The sequence below is a fragment of the Nematostella vectensis genome, chromosome 2, assembly GCF_932526225.1.
Source record: "Nematostella vectensis chromosome 2, jaNemVect1.1, whole genome shotgun sequence".
In the NCBI taxonomy this organism is placed as follows: domain Eukaryota; kingdom Metazoa; phylum Cnidaria; class Anthozoa; order Actiniaria; family Edwardsiidae; genus Nematostella; species Nematostella vectensis.
Genome location: NC_064035.1, coordinates 11,716,599 through 11,741,918, shown reverse-complemented (window position 1 = coordinate 11,741,918; position 25,320 = coordinate 11,716,599). Strand labels below are relative to the sequence as shown.

General features: G+C 41.4%; 3 protein-coding genes across 5 annotated transcripts; 2 read left to right on the top strand and 1 right to left on the bottom strand.

Moving 5' to 3' along the window:
* Positions 1-509: 509 nt before the first annotated feature.
* On the top strand, positions 510-9,613 carry LOC116619181. Its single transcript, XM_032383688.1, has 8 exons — positions 510-919; positions 1,887-1,978; positions 3,845-4,031; positions 4,305-4,360; positions 4,448-4,555; positions 5,079-5,422; positions 6,027-6,224; positions 8,278-9,613. Exons 1-8 carry the CDS (start codon positions 738-740, stop codon positions 9,070-9,072), a joined length of 1,962 nt encoding a protein of 653 aa, XP_032239579.1. The 5' UTR covers positions 510-737; the 3' UTR covers positions 9,073-9,613.
* Positions 9,614-10,622: 1,009 nt separating this feature from the next.
* On the top strand, positions 10,623-14,601 carry LOC5514012 (transforming protein RhoA). Its single transcript, XM_001634220.3, has 5 exons — positions 10,623-10,923; positions 11,023-11,110; positions 11,892-12,001; positions 12,288-12,425; positions 14,150-14,601. The coding sequence occupies exons 1-5, from the start codon at positions 10,810-10,812 to the stop codon at positions 14,342-14,344; spliced, it is 645 nt and encodes a 214-aa protein (XP_001634270.1). The 5' UTR covers positions 10,623-10,809; the 3' UTR covers positions 14,345-14,601.
* A 1,253-nt stretch (positions 14,602-15,854) lies between these two features.
* LOC5514010 (ADP-ribosylation factor 1) lies at positions 15,855-25,073 on the bottom strand. 3 transcript variants are annotated; one of them, XM_048721174.1, is made up of 5 exons: positions 24,980-25,073; positions 24,648-24,839; positions 24,413-24,523; positions 22,112-22,236; positions 15,855-16,688 (listed from the first exon to the last, which is right to left on the bottom strand). In XM_048721174.1, the coding sequence occupies exons 2-5, from the start codon at positions 24,790-24,792 to the stop codon at positions 16,527-16,529; spliced, it is 543 nt and encodes a 180-aa protein (XP_048577131.1). In that variant the 5' UTR covers positions 24,793-24,839; positions 24,980-25,073; the 3' UTR covers positions 15,855-16,526. The 3 variants fall into 3 exon arrangements, with proteins under 3 accessions (XP_048577131.1, XP_048577136.1, XP_048577126.1); XM_048721179.1 differs by lacking the exon at positions 15,855-16,688 and adding an exon at positions 18,165-18,952; XM_048721169.1 differs by lacking the exons at positions 15,855-16,688; positions 22,112-22,236; positions 24,413-24,523; positions 24,648-24,839; positions 24,980-25,073 and adding exons at positions 18,165-18,952; positions 19,516-19,640; positions 19,767-19,877; positions 19,994-20,193; positions 20,334-20,492.
* Between the last annotated feature and the right edge of the window lie 247 nt (positions 25,074-25,320).

Here is a 25,320-nt window from a genome sequence, read left to right as displayed (position 1 = left end):
AAAGAAAAAAAAAATGCTATAAGGCATTGCAAAACGTAGAACTGATAAACAGATAAACAGGAACAAAATGAAACTAGTCATGCTGGCACGAAAACGAAAATCCACAGGGGGTGCTATATAAAAAGTCTGCTGTGGTGATTCTGGAATTTCTATTTTCATTAGCTTGTTACTATTGCAAAGACTAGAAAATATATTTGCAAAAGTCACAATAAGTATCCCCATTAAAGAGTAGAATTAGAACAATCAACGCTTTTCAGTTTAAGCCTGCCTATATAGTTCCATAAAGCGTTTTTATACTTTCTTTAGTTTTTTTTTTCTCAGAGCAGAGTTTTATTTGAACTAAATATAAATTTGGGTTATTTAACGCATAGAACAACACAAAAAAGAATGCCCAGAATACAACAAAAAAAACTAAAGTGGAGCCTCTGAACACACATACTGACAGCTTGTCAGGAAATGACGTTTTACAACCATTTCTAAATACACACACAAGCTGATATGAATGAACTTATCGTCACTCTCGGCATATTTTTCGGTGTCCTTCCTCGCCCAACAGGACGCAATAGGGTATCAATTTACTGAAACGAGATCCCTAACGTCATACGTGTTTGGGGTACGCACGTCTTCACGTTGCTGAAACTCGCCGGCTCGTGACCTTAGAATCATCGAATATTTTATCGATTTGACTTGGTCAAGCTCTATTTTGTTTTCTCAACGAGGACTCTCACAAACGGAGTATGTCACAGGACCCCGAAGCCCGAGTTTCGGTACCCAAAGTTCGCTTTAAGTCCGTGAAACTCAAGCTTCAATTAGTCCAGTATTACGTGGTACTGGGATTGTTGGTAGTGGTTGCGTCGCTCCCGACTGGATTTTTTATTCTTCATCGAGGCCATGCGCCCCACTCACAACCACAAAATGGGTAATTATGCACTAATGATTTCAATGTTGACGTTTTCTGGGGTCATGTGTATAGGATAAACAGTATTTTGGACTCCAAGCAGCAGTCAAACATCAATATTCTCTTACTACAATCTGCTTTCTATGTGATTTTTTTCGGTGCGCTGTTGTACTCGTGAACTTTTGTTATTTTTATGTATTTGGAGAAACAATGCCAATAAGGCCGATAAATGACTTTGAACATAAAGGTTAAACTTCTGTTATTGAGTTATGCGGTTCAAATAGATTTAGTGCAGAGCATAAACGACGACGAAGGTCGCCGTTCTATTCACGTTTTTCTTAGGGCTACGATCAAACCGAGCTCTTCTGTGGTATGGGTCACTCTCCTAACAAAGCAAAGTGTGCATAGCGAATTTCCTGGAATATCCACAACTAGAATTTGTTAGGACTAGATTGGGGTAGACATCTTGCTATGCAAAATTTACGTTCTTTAAAACTTCTAAAGAAGTGGATAATCTCAAAACGGGTTGAAAGCATCCATCACTCTCCCAAGCGCGCGCGCCTTGTCTCCGTCTCTATCTATATCTTCTGACCCAACCCTTTGGGCTTTGGTTAGAAGGCTTTAGTCTATCAGTCGATTTCTTGGTGTTGGCTTTTGAAGGAGTGAAGCCTGTGTTTCTCAGGGTAGATATAATCGCACTGAGGGACCCAGGGTGTAAAGCGCCCCGCTGAGTCTTTGAGGATCCATGTTTCAAAGCTAGGATATATTGTAAGTTTAAATACTCTAGGGTGAAGCGCGGGATTGTGCAGAATTGTTGAGACTCAGATTTGTCCTGTTGAAAATTTGTTGGTTAGACACTAGTGGCTTAGCTTCACAAGTGGCCCGCGGTTATTTGGTGTATTTTCTAATGAATATAAAGGTTCAGGACACCTGACAAAACACTTACTCCCTATGTTTGTTGATGTTTGTCTCTGTTCATTTATACTAGCTCCAAGCCTAGTGAGGGAGTACCACTTGTATTCGAGTTCTTACCTACGGATAGCGCAAGCGATAAAACCGAAGCTAACACAACACAACCAGGTAGGCTTACAGGTACCGTTTAGACAATTTTGCTTCCTTTTGGAGGGGTGAGGGGTGAGGGTTTCCTTATTGATTTCTTGCATTTGCTTGGGGGGAGGGGAGAGCCGGTAACGTTTTCTTTGGGACATTTCGCGTCTACTGCTAGCTTGCAATGCAGGCATTTACCCGGTGTTTTTATACTGAAAAACCAGCCTCGAGCGATTCGTAGCCCCTCCTCCCGTTTTTCATTTCGCAGTGGCTATATGTCCGACAGGGGGGGTGGGGGTGGGTATATTCATTTTTGGGGGGAGGGGTGGGTTTAACCTTGCAGGCGTTTGCCGTATAGAAAGCTCTCGCGAACAAATCCACTTATAGATCTCACAAGGGTGTTAGATAAATTGCGCTACGCAAGGGAATTGTTGTTTCAAATATTTTAATAGAAAATAGGCAAAATGACGATTTTCAATGGAATAATTTTTCGGAAGCGATAAAAATCGCTAAAAAGCGGGAGATTTGGTGGTCATCGCGGGAGAGCGGGAGAAGGGGTCCAAAATCTTGAGACTCCCGCCTAATGCGGGAGAGTTGACAGGTATGCAGTCGGGCAGTCGGGAAAGGTCCTCGATGGACTAAATGCCAGACAGTTTTCAATGTTTTCAAACAACCCAGTAAATTGTCGACCAAGTAAGTTAGAAGTATCTATATTTGATGAGAAAAGGAAAGCAAACCTGAATTGAGCTTTGTTGTATCTGTATTGGCTGTTTTCCATCGTCTATGTACACCATAGAATCGTTATCAAAGTGACATTGAATTTTATCTCCTACAAATGTCGGGACAGGTCTTCGATGGACTATAAGCCCGACAGTTTCCAATTTATTCAAATAAGCCAGTAAATTGCCAGCCTAGTGAGTTCAAAGTATCCTATATTTGTTCAGAAAGGGCAAGCGATTCTGAATTGAACTTTGTTGTCGGAATCGAATGTTTATCCTCACTTGAATACACTATAAAATCGTTATTTTAGTGACACGCATTTTTTTCTACTACAATAACACAGTCGGGAAAGGTGTTTTCTCGGTGTTTATAGTGTAAGAAACAAAAACTTTCTTTTTCGACAACAAAGCGCATCAGATTCCCTTTCTAAACAAATATATAATACTTTGAGCTCACAAGGTTGACAATTTACCGTGATATTTTAGCAAATTGGGAGAACTGTCGACATTTAGCAGCATATTGTAAAAAAATCCAGTGCCACTAAAATTACGATTCTATAGTGCACATAGTCAACAGAAAGCGTTTAATACCAATAACAAATCTCAACTCAGAATTGCTTGCCCTTTCTGAACAAATAATTATCTTTAAGATCCCGAAAATTTGAAGGCGATATCTTAAAACCTGTCGCGAGGTTACGCCCGACAAGCTCGAGTTCTCGCCTCAAAATAATACGCTAGAAAAGTCAAATATTTGGCGTAAATTCACGGTCAACAGGTGACGGGAAACAGAAAAGGCCCATTTTTAGCCGTCTTTTTTTTGCAAAAATAAAGGTTTTGCAAAAACCACAAAAACAGATAGTGGTGTCAAATTTACCTTTACCAAGACCTTAAGGGTTTATTTGAATAAATTGAAAACTGTCGGGCATTTAGTCCATCGAGGACCTTTCCGTACTGTCGGGCATATAGCCACTGCGTTTTCATTTATGCTCAAAATCCAAGATGGCGAGGTAGCTTGATGCATTCTAGTGTATGTCTTTACAGCCCAACAATAAAGTCACAATTTAAATGTGGATTTTTAGCACTTTACTGGTATAAATAACACCAATGCAGTGAATTCTGAAAGAGTGGGTTTGTTCTCCAAAGATGACTAACACTGTTGTTTTCCCGCCATTGCGCCTAGTTCCCATTCCCTTGTGTAACCAGCCCCTAGTACCAGATCGCTTCAACATCTGCCGTCTGCCGTGTGATTGGAGCTCTATGTCACTGCTGACCTATCGCATGTACTACGGGCTCATGGTTGTTGGCTTCTGGTTGGCTGTTTTCGCTGCCATTTTTACTATCATCACGTGGTCTAAAATTCCATCATTGTGAGTATCTGAAATCTGGCTTAGATGGAAAGCTTGAGATGTTACTCGTGTATTAGAATGGGACGGGCTCAGTGCCCACAGAAACCAAAACCGACGCGTTGCCAGGGCTCTTGTGAAGGGCTTCTGTGATAGTTATCATTATAATGCTGAAAATCGCCAAGCTGGCGATTATTTTGACGAGACCGCCATTGGCATTGCTGGCCTGTTTTATTATATATTTATATTATAATTTCATTCTGTTGTTACTAAAGACATATTAAACATAAATTTCAGGCGAAAGTTCCCTCACAATCTGCGCTTTTATCTGATAGTATGTTGTATCGTATTAGGTAAGTTTTGACTCTTCACTGATGCGTATTTATGCCTGTTCAGAGCCCGTTAACTGCAATGAGAAGATTTATTATGTTGTTTTGCAGCTTGCTGTAAGATGCTTCCTTTGCGTATCGGGCTGAAAAAGATTTTCTGTGACAAGATTGAGTACTGGTCGTCAACTGGAAACTCTTCGCCATATATAACTATTCAAGGTAAGGGAATAGGTGCCAAAGTTTCACATGATGTCTTGGAACCACGTGATATTTGGTCCACGGGAACACTGTCGTGCATATCAATTACATGTTTATATGATGATAGTGATAAAAATAATAATAAAAATAATTACATAGGTTATCAGCATTTATTGCGGCCAATAGACTGAATAACATGATTACAAGTGTCAGTCAGCGATACGTCAATAAAGCAACAGATACAATAAAAATAGTCTGGTTTTTTCATTACCTCGCCCTCGTCACGTGACATGTCGTTTGCTTGTCGTTTTTTGGTCATTAATTCACCCTCGTCACGTAACATGTCTTTTGCTTGTCTGATTTCAGGCATTTTTTTCATTACTTCACCCTTGTCACGTGACATGTCTTTTGCTTGTCTGGTTCCAGGCCCTTTTTGTCATTTCTTCACCCTCGTCACGTGACATGTATTTTGCTTGTATGATTTCAGGGGTTTTTTGTCCCTATTTCTCCCTCGCCACGTGACATGTACTTTGCTTGATTTCAGGGGTTTTTTGTCACTATTTCTCCCTCGCCACGTGCATGTGGGCCGTGTGTTTTGTCGCCAACACCTACGCGGTGGTTGTCAAGGACAACCGAAAACTATTTGACCGCCCGACACTTCTTCACTTTGCCCAGTCTCTCGCATGTTGGCTCGTGCCCGCTATCATTATAGCCTGCGGTTACTATTCTAAGTACCCCGATCCATTGTATACGATAGCGTTCATTGACTGGATGGGCGCAATGCCTTCTGGGAACACCACGGCCTACGTTTCGCTCACGCTGCCGATGCAGATCACGCTGGGCGTGTCCTTGTGTTTACTGTGGAACATCACGTGGTACATCCGAAGGGTAAGAGATCACATTCACGTATTTCCACGTCGTTTCTCACATTCCTGCCCCATTTGCACGCATGCCCATGCCAACACCCATACAATCTATCTCTTTCTCACGCATTTCCAAGGCATCAATCGTGCTTCTCTCGTGTTTTTCTGATGTTTCTCATGTGCTTTTCTAGTTTTCCCAACGTGGAATTATCCAGTTTCTCACGTGGTTTTTCGCGTAATTGTATTCTCGTGTTTCTTACGTTTTTTTTTCTCGAGTTTCTAACTGGGTTTCTCGTGTTTCTCTAGTAGTTTTCTCGCGTTTGTTACGTGGGTGTACGTGTACGTACGTGTTTCCCGCGTGGATTTCACGTGTTTCTCATTTGTTTTTTTTTCGTGTTTCTTGCATGGGTTTCTCGCGTTTCTTACGTGGTTTGCGCGTGTTTCTCTCGTGGCTTTCTCGTGTTTCTCGCGTGGATTTCACGTGTTTCTCATTTGTTATTTTTCGTGTTTCTTGCGTAGGTTTCTCGTGTTTGTCACGTGGTCTTATCGTGTTTCTTTCACGTGTTTCTTTTGCGTTTTTCGTGTCTCTTGCGTGCGTTTCTTGTGTTTCTCACGAGGTTTTCTTGCAGGCTCGGCTGGATAACACGCGCCACACGATCCGTGCAGACGAGGACACTAAATCAATGTTGCGAATCGAGCGTCAGTTCAGGAGTATGGCGGCGGTGCTGATGGTGGTACTTGGTGTAGGATTATCCATTACTACATTCATCACATACCACATGGACAATATCATGCACAGCGCCGAGGAGTTTATCTATTGCCTTAAGGTACGCATCCATGGGACACGCATTCATGGTGTACGCATCCATGGGGCACGCATCCATAGGGTACGCATCCATGGGGTACGCATCCACAGGGCACGCATCCATGGGGTACGCATCCATGGGGTACGCATCCACAGGGCACGCATCCATGGGGTACGCATCCATGAGGTACGCATCCATGGGGTACGCATCCATGGGGTACGCATCCATGGGGTACGCATCCATGAGGTACGCATCCATGGGGTACGCATCCACAGGGTACGCATCCATGGGACACGCATCCACAGGGCACGCCTCCATGGTGTACGCATCCTTGGGGCACGCATCCATGGGGTACGCATCCATGGGGCGCGCATCCATGGGGTACGCATCCACAGGGTACGCATCCATGGGACACGCATCCACAGGGCACGCCTCCACAGGGCACGCTTCCTTGGGGCACGCATCCATGGGGTACGCATCCATGGGACACGCATCCACAGGGCACGCCTCCATGGTGTACGCATCCTTGGGGCACGCATCCATGGGGTACGCATCCATGGGGCGCGCATCCATGGGGCACGCATCCATGGGGTACTCATCCATGGGGCGCGCATCCATGGGGTACGCATCCACAGGGTACGCATCCATGGGACACGCATCCACAGGGCACGCCTCCACAGGGCACGCTTCCTTGGGGCACGCATCCATGGGGTACGCATCCATGGGACACGCATCCACAGGGCACGCCTCCATGGTGTACGCATCCTTGGGGCACGCATCCATGGGGTACGCATCCATGGGGCGCGCATCCATGGGGCGCGCATCCATGGGGCACGCATCCATGGGGTACTCATCCATGGGGCGCGCATCCATGGGGTACGCATCCACAGGGTACGCATCCATGGGACACGCATCCACAGGGCACGCCTCCACAGGGCACGCTTCCTTGGGGCACGCATCCATGGGGTACGCATCCATGGAGTACGCATCCATGGGGCACGCATCCATGGGACACGCATCCATGGGGTACGCATCCATGGGGCACGCATCCGTGGAGCGCGCATCCATGGGTACGCATCCATGGGGTACGCATCTAATGGACACACATCCATGTGGTACGCATCAATGAGGTACGCATCCATGGGGCGCGCATCCACATGGTACGCATCCATTTGGCGCGCATCCATGGGGTAGACATCCATGGGGCACGAATCCATGGGTTACGCATCCATGGGGCACACATCCGTGGGGTACGCATCCATGGGGTACGCATCTATGGGACACACATCCATGGGGTACGCATCAATGGAGTACGCATCCATTTGGCGCGCATCCATGGGGTAGACATCCATGGGGCACGAATCCATGGGGTACACATCCATGGGGTACGCATCCATGGGGTACGAATCCATGGGGTACGCATCCATGGGGTACGAATCCATGGGGTACGCATCCATGGGGTAGACATCCATGGGTTACGCATCCATGGGGTACGCATCCATGGGGCACGCATCCGTGGGGTACGAATCCATGGGGTACGCATCCAGGGCGCTCGCATCCATGCGCACACATCCATGGGGTTCGCATCAATGGGGCACGAATCCATGGGGTACGCATCGCACGCATCCATGGGGCACGCTTCTATGGAGCACGCATACATGGGGTACGCAACCATAAAATGATCAAAATGACTCCCCTCCGATCCTTTCTCTTGCATCCTTTCTCAGACATGCACTTTGTTAAGTTGAGATCTATCATCTGATAGGTTTGGAATCTCTCCCTCTCCCTTCCCCCTCCTATTAAACTTTGAAAGTTCGATTTTAAATACTGCGGAAAGAGGTATATGGGTCAACATTGATTATGGAGGATGTTGGGAGGAGAGAATTCTAAAAATACGTGGAGACTAGAGATCTTCTCGGATCCGCATGAGATAATTCTGGCGAAAGAAAAAAATTAACTGATTAAGAACGTGACTTATTTTTCTGACTATCACTACAAAATTACAACCATCCTCTCATCATGATTATCTAACAAATGTTGTGACATCTGATGTCCTATGTTTTTCTGGTTGTAGAACTACTCCCAGTGTCAGCCAGTTGACTTGTGGGTACCCTTGTTCGTCGCTACCATGCTAGCTCCCAGCATCCTTTGCATCGTCTTCTTCTTTCTTCTCTTTATGAACAGAGACTGCCGTCAGATTTGGACCTCGTGTTTTCAGCGCGTTGCTCGGGTCACTACCGTCTGTCGACCCGTAGCAAAAGCATCCGAGGAAATCACGAAATCCCGGTGCTCCTCCACCCTTACGATCCTGTCCGAGAGGCGCATGTCCGACTTCGCACTGCGTGACCTTGTGCGGCGCGAGAAACCACGCTCGTCTTCGGCACTTTGCGTGCACTCTTTAACACCCAACACCAGGCGTCTACTGTCGCCTCTAACTCGAGATTCACGCCCTCGCAGCTCCTCTACACCTTCCCCCCATTTCCCAGTATCGGTCACTAATATGGAGGTCAACGGGTCCACTTTGTCGCGTGCTGAAGAATCAAAGCGTTTCACCATTGAGGTCCATTTGATAGATGACATTACTAGGCATCGTGCAGATGACGTTCGACGTGATTGGTCAGGTTCCGACCAAGTGAACACTGATGGCAGTATAATGAAAGGGGTGGACTCTAGTAACGTCACAGCTACCACAATTCCTAAGAATGTAACTGATTCAAACACAGAAGATCTTATTGAAGAGACTAAAGGCTACGTTGATACGGATTCAAGAACTGTCGACAAAGCTGATGACATTAGAGAAACAAGACCAAATGGACAAATAAGGTATAATGAACTCAGCCGCGCATATTCTATCAATACGAGACTATAAAATAAGAATCAATTTGTCTGTCTATATCGAGGTTCCGCTATGAAGGGAGTCACCTCGTCCTTATTCTTCTTATCTTGTAAATGTATTAGATAATTGCTTAAATTTGCATGTCCTTGTAATGTTGTGACGAGTTTGAGGATTCATTATACTACACATCGCGAGGTGACCAAAAGACTAAAGAAATACTCTAAAACTATTTCGCAGCTCCTCCCAACTTGTATATATGGAATATATGGTGTTTAACAGCACAGAGGAGGAACAGAGGAATTACGATACTGGATTTTACGGTAACCTCGATTTTACGATGGCATTCCTTTCTCCTGGGGTAAATACAGTGAAATGTACAAGAAATTACCTCGACCTTAAGATATTGGTTACAACGATATTCTTGATTTTACGATACATTTTCTATAGCCAGAGGCATATCGTAAAATCCCGGTTGCATTGTACCATATTTGACCAAAGGGAAAGAGAGAACTTCCTCTTGCGATTCAAAAACATTATAATATTTTACATATTGATTAAATCACTGATTATAGAGGTTGTTCTTCCTTTTTTGTCTTTCTGCATACATCATAGCCGTAGCAGGGTATTATTAGGGGGGGGGGGGGGGGCACAATACATTAAGAATACATTGGTGGCACAGCCACGTCCATATTGGTCATTTCCTGAAAATGTTTGAAAAATTAAACCTTATGATTTAATCTGGACGTCATAAGTTAAAAGCTAGCAGAGGGCTCTTTCGTCTGTATTTCGCTGGGCTGAACGCCAGTCCACATTGCATGCCCGCACCTAGGGGGTTGCAAGGGTGCCCCCCCTCAACAGCGGTCCACTTTCGGTTCGCAATGGACGCCCTATTTGTAGACAAAACTATACAGCATAATGGAATAAGATAAGGCTTTCTAGATCACCCTGGTAATTCTTAAATCTATAAGTCAAACTTTTTTTTGGTAACCGCCTAACCAAGCGCACCCGAGGAGCAAGGCCTCCGGGCCACAGCCCCGCGCCCCTTAGGGGGTTACCCGTCACACCTTCCGGTGGTATATACTTACTTAGTTAGTTGGCATACTACCATAAGGGTGAGGTGGGAGGGGCGAAAAACACGCGAATCCAGTGTTGAGTCGAGCGAGATTTGCAAACCTCTCAGACAGGAAGCAAACGTGCCAACAGGCCGCAACAAGACCCAGGAGCGCGCGGTCATCCTCGATTTAACTTATGCTAAATTGCGCTTTATGCTATGTAGCATAAGCTACATAGGAGATACTGCAGTGGCGTAAAAAAATCATTTTTTTTGTTTCTTTGGGGGTAGTCATATCTTGTATCAGAAAAAAATCCCCACTTTTTTGGATGTCGCACCCCCCCCCCCCCCCCCCCCAAGAAAAATCATCGGCACGGGCCTGCATGCTAACGAAACAGCGCATACCATAATTATTGATTCTTTAAAAACAAAAGGTTCTCAAAGGAGTAGAAGGAAGTATAAATAAATTTTTAAACTGTGGAAAGGTAAGAAAAATAGACCAAGGTACAAGTTAACAAACCAAAGTACGGTAGGACGGAGATGCTTGAAACTGGTAGTCGATTGTGATTGGTTCCTTGGTATTTCTTGCGTTATACTCGACTGAACTCTAAAACAAACATGTCTAACTCGTGGTCACATGTAGGTGAAATTCGGTCTTACCATCCGCTAAATGCATAATTCTCGCGCGCATGTTATAACGATGGGACTTGGCGAATGCCATGGAAGAAACGAGTGATCCGTCTTGTAGAAATATCAAAGTTATCCTAGTCGGCGACAGCGAGTGTGGTAAAACTGCGCTTTTGAATGCGTACGTAAGAAATCAATTCAATGAGGTAAAATCAATGATTTTCTAACTCTGAATTGAACGGAATTTAACTAATATTTAAGCGATATTCAAACATCTTCGTTATTATTTCCATGATTCCATTTAGAAATACGAAGCAACGGTATTCAACAGTTTATCGACCGCAGTTGAAGTGGACGGGGAACGGATAGAACTCACTCTTTGGGATACATCTGGTGAGATTGCGTAAATTATTTTTATGGCTTTTTTCCAGTCATCACTTTAAAGCCGTATTTGTATTCACTATTTCTCGTAGAAAAGTAATCCATGGTCGATTCTTCCATAATAACCTAGTTTAATGTTCAGATACATGTACGCTTGTAGATACGTAGTCTAGACAATTAGTATGTTATGGAATGTGAAATGGATTGGTGGAAAGAATGGAATACATATCTCTCCCTGTAAATACATTTTTAATTTTATTTTTGGTTAGTTAGAAAGCTGTCACAACACAGTACGTCACTGGTATGATAGACTAACATAAATTGTTAGTAGGGGGACAAAAAACTTCATTCTTTGTATTCCCTCCCTTCCCTACTCTCCTATATTACTGTGATTTCGAGGATTCTTAAAATTTTCGACAACAATTTCCAAAATGGCTTTGCACTTCCATCATCAAGTTTTGAATTTTAACGGTACGTGTTTTGTACCCTTTAATTAAACAATGCATTGCATTGAGTTGGATTGGATGGAAGCCATCAAAGTGTAGGCCAGTCAAACAGTTAAAGGCTTTTGATTGACAGAAGCCAATTTTATTGTTGATTGGAATTTATGAGGTAGTTTGCAGATTACTCAAAATTACAGTTATACGAGATAAAAATACTTTTTTACATTTTGTTGCTGTGATGTAGCAGATTGATTGATCTAAAGCAATCCTGTTCATTCCCTTCTAGGTCATGAAAACTATGTTGCAGATTGATTTATTGTTCTAAAGTAATCCTGTTTATTCCTTTCTAGGTCATGAAGACTATGACCATGTCCGTCCCCTCTCCTACAACAACGTGGATATTGTGCTAATTTGTTTTGACATCAGTCGACCCAAGACAGCTGATAGTATTTTAGAAAAGGTACAACATTAAGAAAAAAGGGGTAGGGGGGAGGGTAGAGGGCACCCTCTAACATTAGCGCAGACAAACGGCACTCCCCTAGCCTGTGTAGTGGCTCAAGGGAGAGGAACGGGGGAGAGGAGGAGAGACATCAGCCTATTCACTTCCCTCTCCCCTTCCCTTGAGCTGCTACGCAGGCTAGCACTCCCCTAGATGAGTTTTTTTTTCAACATACAAAAAATTGGCAGATACTTCTACTTCATAGATAGCATTATTATACAATACAGACTTATTTTACTACTTGCAGTGGATCATAGAAGTATGTGACTTATGTCCAAACAAACCAGTGCTTCTTGTCGGATGCAAGCAAGACCTTCGCTCAGAAGTCAACATAGTATCCAAACTGGCCAGCAAGGTGTGTCAGCAGCCTGTAACTTCACTTGAGGTTAGTGTATTACCATTGAATGTTTAAATTTTGTCTAGTTTATCAATTTAAAGTTTTATCACATTTAGAAACCTTCTGAAGGAGCAGAGATGACAAGAATTTAATTTTGTGATGGGGAAAGAGGAGGGTAGGGTTTCAAATGAGACTAGCTTTGACCCCTGACATATCCAAGAGAGTTCAGAGAATATGGGGTGTATTGGGTCTAACAAGTAAATCACTGGCCTCAGAATAGTTTAAAAACTGCCATTTGTTTTTTCACACTCTTGGCCATTTTTCCTGATTGGTCACAAGACCCAAATTTCTATCAAAATACACAGAACAGTCAATACTCTATCACCTTTCTATCTATTCAACTAGTCAATTCAAGCTATTCAGTGGTTATCCACATAATTTCTTATCTTTGGTAATGAGCAGGATGGGGTCAAGACCCCTCTGGGCCATGCCCAACACCATTTGAAGTTTTACTCTTTTTCCTTTGCCTTAATCCAAGTTAAATTTAGATTTATTTTTCTTAAGAGAATAATAAGATACAAAAGTCCAACTCAATCCCAGCCAACGTCACCTATGGTGAAAACAATATTTCTACACCCCTGGGAAAGGCTGAGGTTTTCAATAGATACTTTTTCTCCACCTTCACAAAAGAAGAAGAGGTAATATCACCAACCAACATGGAGCGTTCTCTATTTGACAGTATTACACTCAGCGAGAGCAAAGTCTTCTAAGTTCTGTCTAATCTTGACACGCACAAAGCCCCCGACCCTGATGGAGTACCCACTGCTGTTCTAAAGGAATGTGTGCTCAAGCTCTCGCCCTCTCTCTGTGCCCTCTTCAATATGTCCCTTGTCTCTGGCAAGGTTCCTGCAGAGTTGAAAGAAGCCTTTGTTGTACCTGTACACAAAAAGGGGAAAAAGGATTATCTCACCAACCACCGGCTAATCCCTTTGCTTTGCATCGTTTCCAAAGTACTAGAAAAGTGTATCTATGCCCACCGGGAAGATTTCCTGAGTATCCTATTGGACAGTTCCCAACATGGTTTTCTAAGAGGGCATTTTATGGTAAGGCAGTTGCTGTCCTCCTACCACGAGATTGGTCAGGCCCTAGCAAGGTCTGCATTCAAACATATTTCTTCTAAATGTTGCTAAAGCTTTTGACAGTATGTCTATCACAGTCATCTGCTATTCAAGCTTTTTCGGTATAGAGTTGATGAAAGTCTACTTAAGTGGTTTGGGAGCTATCTCATGGGACATGGCCAGCGCTGTGTAGTCCACAGCTTCACATCAGGTTGGTGTCCTGTTCCATCTGGAGTCCCTCAAGGCAGTATCCTAGGCCCTCTGCTGTTCCTTGTTTATGTAAACGATCTCCCTGCTGCTACGGAGAACTCAACTGTGGCTCTTTTGCCAACAACTCAAGTGCTACTGCACCATCAACTCTCCTGCTGACTGTGACTTGTTGCAAGAAGACCTTGACAGTTTGCTGTGCTAGAGCAGGGGTTGGTGTCTAAAGTTCAACACATCTAAGTGTGAGGCCCTAACACTGACACGGAAGAGACAGCTCACCACATATAACTATCAGCTGAACTGTACCTCTCTAAAGCGAGTTAGTCAGGCTAAGGATCTTTTATGGGGCCCCGCCCTGTTTCATGTTCGGCACCTTTGGAAGCTAACAAATAAATAAATATGAGATTTAAATTGTTGCTTACATGTGTTTTTTTCTATCTTTTTCAGGGTAGGAAGCTTGCTGATAGAATTTGTGCACTAGATTACATTGAATGCTCTTCAAAGACAATGGACTTCCAATTGGAGAAAGTATTTGAAATGACAACTTTGGCAGCAATTAATAAACTTAACAATCATAGAAAATCAAGGAGGAGAAAACAAAGCAAAAGTGAAAGGGCTTGTGTAAGCTGTCTCATTTCTTAAACTCTTATAAGCAATTTTTTTTTTTTGGGGGGGGGGGGGGTTGTAGATCAACACATTTAATAAATAAGTGGTTCAATTTATGCAAACTATACAAAATGTATTTTTTCTTACAAAGAGTGGTCACAGGCAACCCAACTTCAGAGTGCTTATTTTATCACTATATTTTCTATTTATTAGTGTTGATAAGACTACACGGCAGTAACAGATCTAGTGAGGATTTTAAAAATAATTAATCAAATAAACGTTACCTTTCATGAGTGTGTTTTCTTTTGTGTCTTGAGGGGACTCCAGGTGAAGGGAGTACTCTTTACTCGCGAAGTGAGCAGTGATGCCGCGAAGCGGCTGATCGAGCGACGATGTCAATCTCCCAGGAAAATTGAGAATATCTTAAACGGTTCTTGTATTTGAAGCACAATACCTTTTTTTTTTAGCTTTCAAGGTTGGCAAGTATGTAATATTGAGGAACTACCTTTCATGGTCCAAATGTAGGCTGCTTAATTAACTTGGGTATAGTTCAAATTCTGCACTCCCTAGCTGTCTTAGACACAATTATGACCCTTAATAAAATGAATGAAGCAAATTCAAGTGGAATTGTAGAAGTGTTTGAAACTTCAGGATTCAATCATGTTTTCTATTCAAAAAAAGGTTGCACTTGATCAAGAACTTTGATCAAATTGCAAAGCATTATCAGGCCCGTAGCCAGGATTTTGAGCGGGGTGGTTCGTTTATCCATTTCAGCGGACCAGAGTATACCCCTCTCCTCGCCTTATTACATTAGAAAATCAATCTTGTATTTAAAATGTTTTTGATAGGGTACTTTTTAACATATAGCGATAATAATAAAGATAATTATAAAAATATTTTTATAGTCATTTTAAAGACATATTGATGTGCACCGTATATCTTCAGTCAAAGGTTATATATATATTTTTTGCTATAAGCGGATCTTCAAGCCGGGTGGGGGGAACCCCCCCTGGCTACGGGCCTGATTATGGATAGTGTATATCAGTAGTGGATCTATGGGGGATGTTAGGGGATTTAACCCTGACTGCCGCCCCTTGGGCTGTCTTTTTTGATTGATTTCATTGTGTCTGTTCATTCCAAAATCGTTACGAAGGTAAAATAATGACAATTTTTTTGTCAACCCCCCCCCCCCTACCCCCTGGCAAAAAGCTAGATCCGCCCCTGTATAATATAACTATTTTTAAAAACACATGAATCATTTATAGTGGTTTTCAAAAACCAGTGGAATACTATTTAGTATAATAACTTAGTATAATAATTTAGTTTAATAACTAATACACTGGAATGTCTTTGTTCCTGGCTTGACTATTACACTTTAACAAATACATTTTGTTGCACAGGATTTTGAAAACCACTCTATACAAGAATTGTGACTCAAGCCAATCTTTTTTTCAATCATAAAATCCTCCAGTGTTTTGCCAAAAAAGAAATGCCAGATTGCCCAGTAGTCAACCCATAATGAACTCATAGCAAATACACATTGTAATGTCAAAATCAAAACAGTTTTAATAACAAATTTTACTAGAGTTATTTGAAGAAACCTGTGAACTGCAGTAGTCTTTTTTCAGAGATGTAAATGGATTCTGACCCCCCCCAAAAAGTATGACTGGGTTGATGTCAGTGTGCAGAAAATGCAGAGAAAGATGAAGGCCACAGCAGAAAAAAAGACCTGGATGATCATGGCATTTTCCAATGGGAACTGGTGCAGCATAAATGTGTTAGTAAGACCCCTTAGTAAAGGAAAAAGCTCTATTCAGTTCTTTGTTATTTGCTCTTTACTGCATCTTTTATATTTGTTCTTCTTCCTCCTGGATGCACCATTTTCACAATTATCCATTACAATTTGTGAATTGTTTCAGGCATGACTAATGTAAGATTGTTAGACCCCGACTTCTAAGAGGGTTTGACTAACTAGAAGATTACCATTAAATGGGAGGATTATACAGAACACGTACCAGAAATGCATTAAAATGTGGGTAAAGATGGATGTATAAAAGTGCTATTGTGTTTACATAATAAACAGGCTTAAATGGTAAGCGCAATAACCAAAATTTTAGTTCAACTCCCCCCCCCCCCCCCCCCCTTATCGTGCCAATAGGGGCACCAGTCATTATTTCTTTCAAGCTTTGCCAGCACTATCACTATCTTCTCTGGTCAATTACTTTGCATTTTTTAGCTGACTTGAGAGCCAATCAAGTCCCTCGTACAAGCCATCACCACTGGTTGCGCATGTTGCTTGGATATACCACTGTCTATTTCGCAGACTGTGTAGGCCAAGTTTGTCAGTGATCTCAGCTGCATTCATGGCATTTGGTAGATCCTAGAAAGGATGAAATGAAAGTATTATGGCCGAATTTGTTGTTGTAAGACTTTAAATCCACTTCTCATCTGGAAATAGTAATCAATGGGGGGGGGGGGGGGGGGGGGGGAATGAATAGGGGTATGTAAATCCGCCGATCCGCAACATTTTCGGGGCAAATCTGTGGATCCGCAGAAATTTTTTTAGAAATCGGCATGATTTGACAGATAAACAATAGCATCGATTGAAATTAATTTAAAATCCGAAATTCGACCGTCATAATCCGAAATCCATGCCCAAATTATCAACAGATCCGTGATCCGCCGTATTTCCAAAATCCGTCAATCCGCTGAAATAATCATCAAAATCCGTAATCTGTGAGCATTTCGGGGCTGAATCCGCTGATCTGCGAACCTATTCACCCCCCCCCCCCCCCCATCAATCCTACCACCGCAACCCATCAAAAGGGTTTATGATTTGCCGAAGTTTTGCAACAACAAACTCGGCTAAGGGAAAAGGGACCTTAGCTATAGGAGAGCAACATGTATGACCACGGCAGAAAAAAATAGTTGTGGATGGTGAATTCCAAGATGCCTGTAAAATTGTGTTTTGTCAGATACATTTTAGCTGTTTCCATCAAACCATGATGTGAAAACTCCAACTTTTATGTTCAATTGTGGACGCCAATGTTTGTCATGTAAACATGTTTGTTACTATAGAATATTGTCCTTAGTTCATTTTCATCTGTTTCTAGCCCTAATGTTTTGCTTATTCCACTGTTCTGTTTGGAATAGAACACCAAGTATGAGCAGTTTTATTTTTTTCAATACTGTCCTAGGTGCATGGCACAATCTTTAGGTCTGTATTGAAGTTGTAGGCCACCCAAGAGATATTAGATTTGCCGATATAGGATATGCAAAATATTTTGGTAGAGGGGTTATTAGTGAAAAGAAATCACAATAATAGGGGGTTAAATAACAAATGTGTTAAAAAGCCCCCACACTGTATATAGGGGGGTCTCATAAGCTTGACAGTGCCAAAGCCTAGATGCACTCTGTATTCATTTCTCTTCATAACACCATAGTTAACACACACCTAGTTGTTTGAACTACATAACTATTAAAAACAATTATTTCTCAAGCTCAAATGGACTTAAGAGCCAAAAGTTCATGGTTCTAAAGTCCAAATGGGCAATTGACTCATGAGGCATAATTGTTTTAATCAAATCTCACTATAGGTCAATTTATAAAGCCAAAAATGATATCATGTCTGAACATTTGCCACTTTTTGCTTTCAAGTTCTACTTTTCACTAGAGAGGCAATAACTTCCCTACTGAAAGGATATAGCTAATTAAAATGCTGCAATGATGATAGTCCACCAGTGTGACTTGACTAACTGGTATGTATCATATTAATTCAGGCCTGACAGCAGTGCAGACTGTCTTGCAATGTAAACTATTATCAAATGTAGTGCATGTTAAAAATATTGCTAATATGTTATAATAAACTTTTTTTTTATTTATTTAAACTACCATTCTGGTAAAATTTACACATCGACAAATCCATATAACAAATAGATACCTACATTTTTACTTGAAATGTGAACGTGTAAATACAAACATTGTGTAATTACTATTGCATTATACTAGAACCATTGAAGACTGAAGGCCTCTCTGCAGATGGCTTGAAGAATGTTTATCAATGAAACTGTACATTAAGATTTTTACAAAATATAACTCTTGCCTATCTGGTTTGATGACCTTCCTGGAGCTTACAATGAAAATCATGGAAATTATATGGTATTATGAAATTACATAAGAGGACTAGAAACACAGCTGCTAGTTAACACAATGATCTGTGGAACACATAAAGCACAATATTCCCAACCCAGCAGTACGAGTGGCATTCTATGAAGAGACACGCCAGGTGGAGACTATGACAGCTTGTATCCTAGTAAGTATCATATGATAAAATGAAATGTATTCACACGAGTGTGAAACCTTCGCCCTCACAACATCCTTCCCCCCAATTGTGCTAACAGCACACCAGTCATGATTTCGTCCAAGCTTCGCATATTAAGTGAGGTAAGTTGATCTCTGTTTTGGGTTGTCTTCCCTGACCATTTACTGTTTACTCTTTAGTGTATTTGAAAGCCAATCAAGTCCCTCGTACAATCCGTCACCACTTGTTGCGCATGTTGCTTGGATATACCACTGCCTATTACGCAGACTGTGTAGGCCAAGTTTGTCAGTGATCTCAGCTGCATTCATGGCATTTGGAAGATCCTGAAAAATAAATGTGAGTCATCATACAACTCCTGATAGTATTATGAGAACACAAATTCAATAAAAAATAAAATAAAAAATACCACCCTGTGCATTTGCATACCATGCCAACACACTATGGCAAACTGCAATAATGATTAGAAAGGGCCCTGGATATGTTCGGGTCTACAGAGTTATTTTCTTTCGGACACTCGTAATGGTACATCGTCCATAATAAATTAGTAATCTTCACCTATTTTTCAGTTCATAACAACGAGATGTCCGAAATAAAGGGAAGGTGTCCGCCAAGGTGATTCTATTAGGACTTTTAAACCAGATAATAGCAGTTAAGGCAACATAGGCACGAGTTTTCTTTTCTTTCGGGTAATATTACTGACCTAACCGACTAATAGTTTTATCTCGTTTAGAACTCAAGTTTAAACGGGGTGGGTGCCTGTGCTTTATAACTTTTACAACAACTGAAACATATCAGCCATCGCCAAAAGAATTTTCAGAATTCAAAGAACACAAGCGAGCTCCTATCTTACTTATTTAGTTTTGGGATTGTATCAATAAACTCATACCTGTTTGTTGGCAAAAACAAGTAAAACTGCATCGCGAAGTTCGTCTTCGTTCAGCATTCGATTTAACTCTTCTCTCGCTTCACCAACACGCTCACGATCGTTGCTGTCTACTACAAAAATTAGTCCTGAAACCGGAAAGAACGGTTTAATAACAATAATCCATGGTAGCATTTCACGTGCAATGTTCTATTAAAGAGGTTCAACGATCAAATTCCAAATGCCCGACGTGAGAAAACAGAGAGCAAACATACCTTGAGTGTTTTGGAAGTAATGTCTCCATAAAGGACGAATTTTGTCCTGGCCTCCTACATCCCATACAGTGAAGCTGATATTCTTATATTCTACGGTCTCTACATTAAAACCTGTAATAGAAAAGTGACAAGGGGCATTTTACGCGGTTGTCCGGTGAGGTTTGAGGGATTACGAAATGCATGAGGAAGCAGCAGTGGTAGGCAATATTCGAAAAATGCACGCTTACCTATCGTAGGAATTGTAGTGACAATTTCTCCGAGTTTAAGCTTGTAGAGAATAGTAGTTTTACCGGCAGCATCAAGACCAACCATGAGTATTCTCATCTCTTTCTTGCCAAAAAGACCAGCAAATAATTTCGCAAACATGCCACCCATTTTGATGAAGGGTCAGGATTGCCAACGATTCTTCGAGAGTTCAATCTGTAAACTTTTAGAAGACAATAAAGCGTGATGAAATTATAGGATTGGTAGATTATTGCTGCACATTAAAGCTCAAACATAGATTCTTTTTTTAAAATGGAGGAGTAGATAATAATACGAGAATAAGGGACGAAATGCGAGAATTACCTTCGAGCCAAGATGGCGGCTGCGTCTTTGTAAAGAGACTGTTATACTGTGGGCGCGTCACATGTGCCACGTCATTGCCTAGGGACGAGGGTACTCCGAATATTGCTAGAAATGCATCCGAGCGCACCACTTCCGCTTCCGGTCTAGGACTATAAAACTCGACTTATCTGTTGATTTTTGCCTGTGTATGAAGTCGGTTAATCCTTGAGGTTTCACTGATGTTCACAAGACGACATTTAAAGCCAAATCATGATTTTCGAAAAAAAAGGATTACCATGTTGATATTTCCAAATAATTACAGTATATATGTCTCGATGCCAAAACTGCATTTTCATGTGAGCAAGATATTTTTTCCCTTGGCTATTGGGCAGGATTTTTTATTGCTATAGAGGTGCAATATTTTTTGGTGCATTTGTGGTGCACGTTTTTTTTAAAATGGCTTGCAGGAAATTATTTTTAAGAATCGTCTGTCCCTCACACCTTAGTAAAATCCCTTCCTTAGTTAAATTTAACTTTAACGACACTCCACTATTTCATACGGATAGCTCAATGTCGTCCTTATTAGGACTCGTCAGCATGGCATAGACGGTTTGCCTCAGTTAAAATTCATCGGCAATAAACTGCACGAGTAATAGACTGTGCTAGCGTCCCGTCTTGGCCCGACTGATGCCAATGTGTGTATGCTAGTGTGCTTTTAAAGTCTACATTTATGTATACATACTTGCAAGGATAGTTTGGCTATCCGACGGAGTTTTAGACTAGCAAAGGTTACATGCGTGATCCGCACAATTGGCATCATGCTAGCCTCACAGCTCTAGATCCCACATGGATCTAAGCTGTGGTTTAAAGCACTTCATTCGAGTCGAAGTCCCCCTGCAGTCTTTTGCCGATGAGGTTTAACAGAGGCAAACCGGCTATGTCATGCTGACGAGTCCTAATGGGGACGAAACAGCTGTCCATGGTTGCCGAACTGCACGGGTAATAGCCTGTGCTAGCGTCCCGTCTTGGCCCAACTGATGCCAATGTGTGTATGCTACTCACATAGCGAGTTTCTACACAAAACAACTTTTTTTATAAGAACCATTTTAATAAAAACATCCAGCCTGAGATTCGACAAATTTTTAAAACATGCTAAGAGCCATGCAGAGGTTCAGATAGTAGCAATATTGACCATGCAAATTTGTGGTATAAATGTTAGGGTACATTTAAATGTTGGAAATGGCTACAGTAGCTGCTGTGCTTAAAGATGGCCAAAAAGCTGGTGAGACGGTGGCCCAGCAATGATTTCGCTGTTTGGACACTGTGTTGGGAGGTACTGTAAGCAGGCCCGTACCCAGGATTTTTCTTGGGGGGTGCGAAATCCGAAGAAGTGGACCTTTTTTTCTGGGAGGGGGGTGGGGGGGGGGGTAGGCGGGAGGTAGGGAATAAGTTCTTTGATAAGAATCTGATCATCCCGTAAGAACAAAAAGGGATTTTTTTAAACCTTTGCAGTATCTCCACGGAACATTTGTTGTCGGTTTTGTATTTGCTATGTACCAGAGTGATCTAGCTTATGCTTTATAGTTTTGTCTACAAATATCATGTCCATTGAAAACCGAAAGTAGACCTTCAGGGGGGGGGGGGGGGGGGCGTTCAAACTTTCTCATGGTTGAAAGGGAGGCACTATTTACAAAGGGAGTGGGCGCAAGAATGGTTATTGGAATAAATACATTTTACACCATAGCTTAGAGTACAGCCATGATGCTACAGCTTCGATAGTAACCCCTGTTTAGACATACCTGTTTGTTGGCAAATACAAGTAGGACAGCATCACGGAGCTCATCTTCAGCAAGCATTCTGCTTAGCTCCTCTTTGGCCTCTCCGGCACGCTCACGATCATTACTGTCTACTACGAAGATCAACCCTAAAACACAAGAGTGACTGTGTAAGACTCAGTAATGGAGACACAAATGTTTTGTGTTAGTATTGTTACAATAAAATATTGCCAATGCAGGTAAAGTCTATTAGTTCAAACTAGAAATACTTTTCCATCAACCAAATGGATTAAATATAATGCCTGTAAAGGCTTAATACAATGTTTCTTTGACTTTTATATTTTATGTTTTTATTATTACTATCATTATTATATTATTATTAAAACATATATTCATATCTTTGTTAATAACAATTACAATGGCATCTAATGGACAATAAAACCCTATCATAATTAAATGTATTAAAAAAAATGTATTCTCACATCCTGTCATTTCATTTCAATGGATTTCTGCCATTGCCATTGCTATGGTTCTTATAAAAAAATTGAAGTTGATTGGTGGAGACCCTCGAAAATACGTAAATACATTACAACTTTCATCTTAAGTAACTCTGTGGAAATCATTTGGAATTCTTTTAGTTCACTCTGTAAAGAAGTTTGCTAAAAAAATTTTCTGTCTTGAGGTCAGCAAAGCAAGGCAGATTTTGGTGCTATTTGCACAGGGCTTATCACTTCTGCAGTAAGGGCTATTGTTATATTGTCTATCCAAATTAAATAAGAAAGTTGTATGAGTTTCCCTGCTAGCAGAGCAAAGCTGCAAAAGCACAGTCAAATTTCAGTGGATAAGTTCTGAACAGTATGTTTGTCTGATGTCTTTTCTCTTTCCTTGAAATTTTTGAAAAAAAATGATGCTGTTAGGCAACTGTTGAATATGTGTTTAGCCATCAATGGAACAAAATTTTGTGCTTTTATCCAGTCAGAACTACACTCATGGAAGCCTTTTGGTCCCTCACAAGGAAAGTGTGTTCACTCTTGCTCACAAATGTCTTTCATTTAGCAACCTCGTCAAACATATGCTTGCAAGAAATAAATTTCAACATTTGACAAACATGTTTGAATGTTTCATCCAGTCCTTAACACATTGACCCCTCAACCGGCCTGTACTGGCTTTGAGAAGTACCCACAACCCAAAAAATACATAAATGCAAAATAAATACAACAAGATGAAGATACTCAGGCATCAGTCTAAGGGAAAAATGGTCTTGAAGATATGCACCCAACCAAGGTGTTGGCATCTACTCTTAAGCCAAATAATAGCACAGGTTCTTTGACAAATTTCAAATCGAACAAGGAAAGAAAAGCAGAATCACCCCTCTCAATACAACGCTCAAAATACCACACAAGGGAGAGAGATCAGCAAACACAGCTCAAGACACAAATAGATACCTTTATTCTGATCCTCCAGGTACATTTCCATGGCCTCAAAACACAATTTTCTTTCCTTGAGGGCTTGTAAAACCATTTGGATGCCTTTATGGATTGCAAAGCATTCTGGGAGATCCAGGGGAGGGCCAGTCAACACTCCTCTCCCCAAAGTCAGATGGTTTTTTATAAGTCTTTTCACCCCGAAGCCAAACAAATTAATTCCAGGTCATACAGACCCAGAATAGTGGTGTAAACAATTTTGAAATCAATTTGGTTTCAGAAAAGACAGCATTTAGGAGAGCTGTGGTGATTCACTAGAAAATTTTTTTCTCATCCAGGCAAAGCCAAACAAGAAAAAATTATCGTGAATCCACCTTTGCTTGCAAATATCCATAAGCAAAGCACTCAATTATGCCCCAATAGACTTCATGATGTCCTGAGACACTCTCCTAATATGCTCATAGCTGTATTTTTTATGAAAAATACAAGCAACCATCAACTTGTGCTCGCTTCAGCACAACGACCAGGGATTAAAAGTGGGGACTGCAAAGCACTGTTGGAAAGCTTTGATACCGCTGACTAGGTGCAGCTGTGTTTGACTTTGACGGGCTGTATAAAACTCAGAATAGGGGGGTATCTGTTTTCAGTCTGTTTTTTGTAAATTCAGCTCAAAAATAGCCAGGAGTCTATGGGTTTAAGTCTTATGTCCCCTTCCCCCCCAACCACCCATCCCTTGAAATCACCCCTTTTGAACCAAGCATTAAATTCACTACTGTTCTAAGTTCAAACAAAACTAGGACAAATTAACCATACAAGAAACTTTGTGGAATTTGATTTGCACCCAAGAATTGATTTTGTGGAAAGCCAAAGATTCCTAAAATTAGTCTTAAACCCCACATACCTTGAGTGTTTTGAAAGTAATGTCTCCATAAAGGACGAATCTTGTCCTGGCCTCCTACATCCCATACAGTGAAGCTGATATTCTTATATTCTACGGTCTCTACGTTAAAACCTGTTAAAGATTGAAGGAACTTTTAAGCTTATCATCAATATTATATATATTGTGAATACATTCACTTAAAAGAAATCACACAGATTGAAGCAATAATCGATTAAACGGTATTAAGTAAACCTACCGATCGTGGGGATTGTAGTGACGATTTCTCCGAGTTTAAGCTTGTAGAGAATGGTGGTTTTACCGGCAGCATCAAGACCGACCATGAGTATTCTCATCTCTTTTTTGCCAAAAAGACTCTTAAATAAACTTGCAAATGCTCCCATACTTGTTGATGGAGGTCAGAATTGCCAACGATTGCTTCAAGTTCAATCTTAAATATAGAGGCATAGCAAAGAATGATAAAGTGAAAAAATGCTAGAACGTTGAGATGTATTAAAGGTCAAATCCTCACTCCTTTCAATAGCTTTAAAAGTGTTTATATTTATGGTAAACTGACTGAAAGTATATTACCTTTAGACCCAAGATGGCGGTAGAATCTAGTGAAGTTTCAGAGAAGGGTCACATGACATCTCATGAATTACGTCATATTACTAAACAAAAGAATACGCTTTGACGAACCAAATAATTTCAAAAGATTAGTTAGATTGTCAAAATTGTTATCAAAACAATTTCAATTGTTCCATATATTTGCACTGCTGAGCAAATATAAAAATTACACAAATTAAACCAGTTTCTAATTAGAAAGGAACAGGGTGAATCATCGCCCAAACTTATGTGGAATGTTGCGTGAGTCAGGGCACACTTGTCCTAGTGCAATCGTCCTACCCGTCATCTGTCACGCGAGGCGCTGG